General features: G+C 38.2%; 1 protein-coding gene across 1 annotated transcript in view; it reads right to left on the bottom strand.

Annotated features, from left to right (window-relative positions):
- Nucleotides 1-205: 205 nt before the first annotated feature.
- The window catches only part of NPVF (neuropeptide VF precursor), a 3,640-nt gene continuing 1,567 nt past the window's right edge, over nucleotides 206-2,278 (bottom strand). Inside the window, exons 2-3 of the mRNA XM_012640708.1 lie at nucleotides 1,685-2,091; nucleotides 206-283 (exon numbers count right to left, since the gene is read on the bottom strand). Coding sequence (XP_012496162.1) covers nucleotides 232-283; nucleotides 1,685-2,091 — 459 coding nt within the window. The 3' untranslated portion in view covers nucleotides 206-231. The remainder of the gene's footprint in view (nucleotides 284-1,684; nucleotides 2,092-2,278) is intronic.

Raw genomic sequence — 2,278 nt, forward strand, 5'->3', positions numbered from 1 at the left:
ATTTGCAATGCTCTTTTTATTCAGACAAAAATGATTTCAACTTTATTACAAGTATTCTTTAAATTTTTTTTATAACTTTCAAGATACTAGCTGTACTGATAAGGAAAAATTGCCGTCAGTGATACATAACTCATCAAGCAGGTGTAGCCGCTCTTCCTTGTCTTCACTACAGAGCTGTCTGGATTACAGGCCACAACTTTATACCATCTTAAGGGACAGGCTTCAGATTTCTTATTTTTCTTGTTTCAATTCTGCATCATCTATTTTCTTGAATACCAGTCTCCTAAAATGGAAGCAGTACAAAATGTTCTCATCCATCAGCACAACAGCACGCAAGAACATATGAAAATACAAGCTATGATCTTAATTGCCTAATTATACTTGAGTTGAATCGTGTCGCACTTGAAATGAATGAGATATGGATGGGATGCTGAGTTTGTGATGGGCACTCAGGCTTGAAAACTTACCACTGAGTCATCTCTCTCCCTCACTACCGCCTTACTCCTAACAGCTGATTAGTTGCCAAATTCTGCCTCTGTATAACCTCCCAGGACCTCAGCAGAAATGTCAGTGGTTCTCCCTCTCCTGATGAATGATGCCCCAAGTCCTCGCCCCACCGTAAATGTCTGCACTCTCTGCTCTGACTCTATCCACCTCACCCTCTTTCCTCTCCTCTTCATGTAGTCTTTGCTCTTTCCAAACTGAGCCTCAGCTGTTCTTGGCTCACCTTACTTTCATGCCTTTGCTTATTATACTCTTCTCTTTGCCTGAAAATGACCTCTCTTCTCTAGTGAGTATTTCAAAGGCAGAGTCCCACATTTGGAGACATGCTCTTTTTTCTGACCCTCTGTGGGACCTTATTAGTGCCTCTCTTATTTCATTCATTCTAGCAAATATTGAAGGCTTACTACGTGACAGACACAGTTCTAGGTGGATATCGCACTGTGATATATGTTATGGGATTTATGGAACTGAAATTTTAGTAAAGGCGATGGACCCTAAATATATGTCAGATGGGGGTAAGTACCATGGAAAAAAATAAAGCAGGGGTTTTCTGAGAAGGCGTCAGATAAGGTAGTAGTCTGCCACATCACATTCTACTTTGTATCAAGAAGAATTTTTTTTAAAAATATACTCTCTGCTAGAAAATAAGTAGGTAGCTTATTAATTTTTTAAATCTCTTGTAGTACCTTACACTCTGATGTGTACATAGTAGATAATAAATACTTCTTAATTAATACAAAGAATGATAATAACAGGATGTATTTATAAAATGAGATCCAGAAAAAAGAAAAAAATTTGATTAATAGTTATGGAAGAAAACCTTAATTTGAGACCTGGGTTATTGAGATGGTGTCCTTGGTACGTGAGGACACCTCTCTCATGTTGGCGGGGTCAAATGTCAGACAGTAGTCTGCCATTGCATGGGCTAAAGAATAGTGAGATTGATGTCATATATGCAGCGTAGGGAAAGCCATCTCAGGACTTTACACCTAGAGCCGTACTGGTTATACCTGACCTAATAGTTCTCAATTTATAGGTATTTAGTTCCTTGTGTGTTTGCCTTTCTCCTTCTAAGAAACTTACTTCCTTAGAAACTTGTTTTGCAAAGATGTAGTCATTTTAAAAGTTTCTGGACCAGCTCTACACAACTACCCGTACACTTTGGTTTTCAAGTATTTACCTTGGTTGTTTTTGTTCAGGATGCTGGATTTCTTGATGCTGGCAGGTCATAGAGTAAAGTAACTCACTGACAGAGGGTGAATGCATGGATCGTTGGCATAAATCACTCAGTGTCTTGGAGACACTTTTAGCTGTTGTCATTCTTCCAAACCTTTGGGGCATATTAGGGACACATCTCGAGATGCTTGCCTTCACATTCCTTCCAAATCTCAGAGGCAGGTTGGCTGTCACCCTGGTGCTTCTTTCTTCTTGTGTGGTCCTCCCAAATCTCAATGGCAAGTTGGCTGCTGAAGGTGGCATTTTGTTGACTGTAGGTGTACTCATCTTAATGACATTTTTTGGTCCCCAATCTTTTAATTCTTCAAAATTGAGATTCCTTTCCTTTTCCCCTTTTCGGTGTCCTCTAGGCTATCATTAGAAATGACCATTACAGTAATGTATTATTCTTATAAGCAATAGATTTAAACCTCAAATTAACTTAAATCTAGACTTTAATCTACAGGATTGTTAAAGCTATAAACAAAGTTTGTGTTCTTATGTGCAGAATTTTTTAATAAATAATTTGTATTAAGCTTCTTAAAGCAATCTAGTTTCT

This window comes from Propithecus coquereli, unplaced genomic scaffold (assembly GCF_000956105.1).
Source record: "Propithecus coquereli isolate 6110/MARCELLA unplaced genomic scaffold, Pcoq_1.0 Scaffold156, whole genome shotgun sequence".
NCBI classification, from domain to species: domain Eukaryota; kingdom Metazoa; phylum Chordata; class Mammalia; order Primates; family Indriidae; genus Propithecus; species Propithecus coquereli.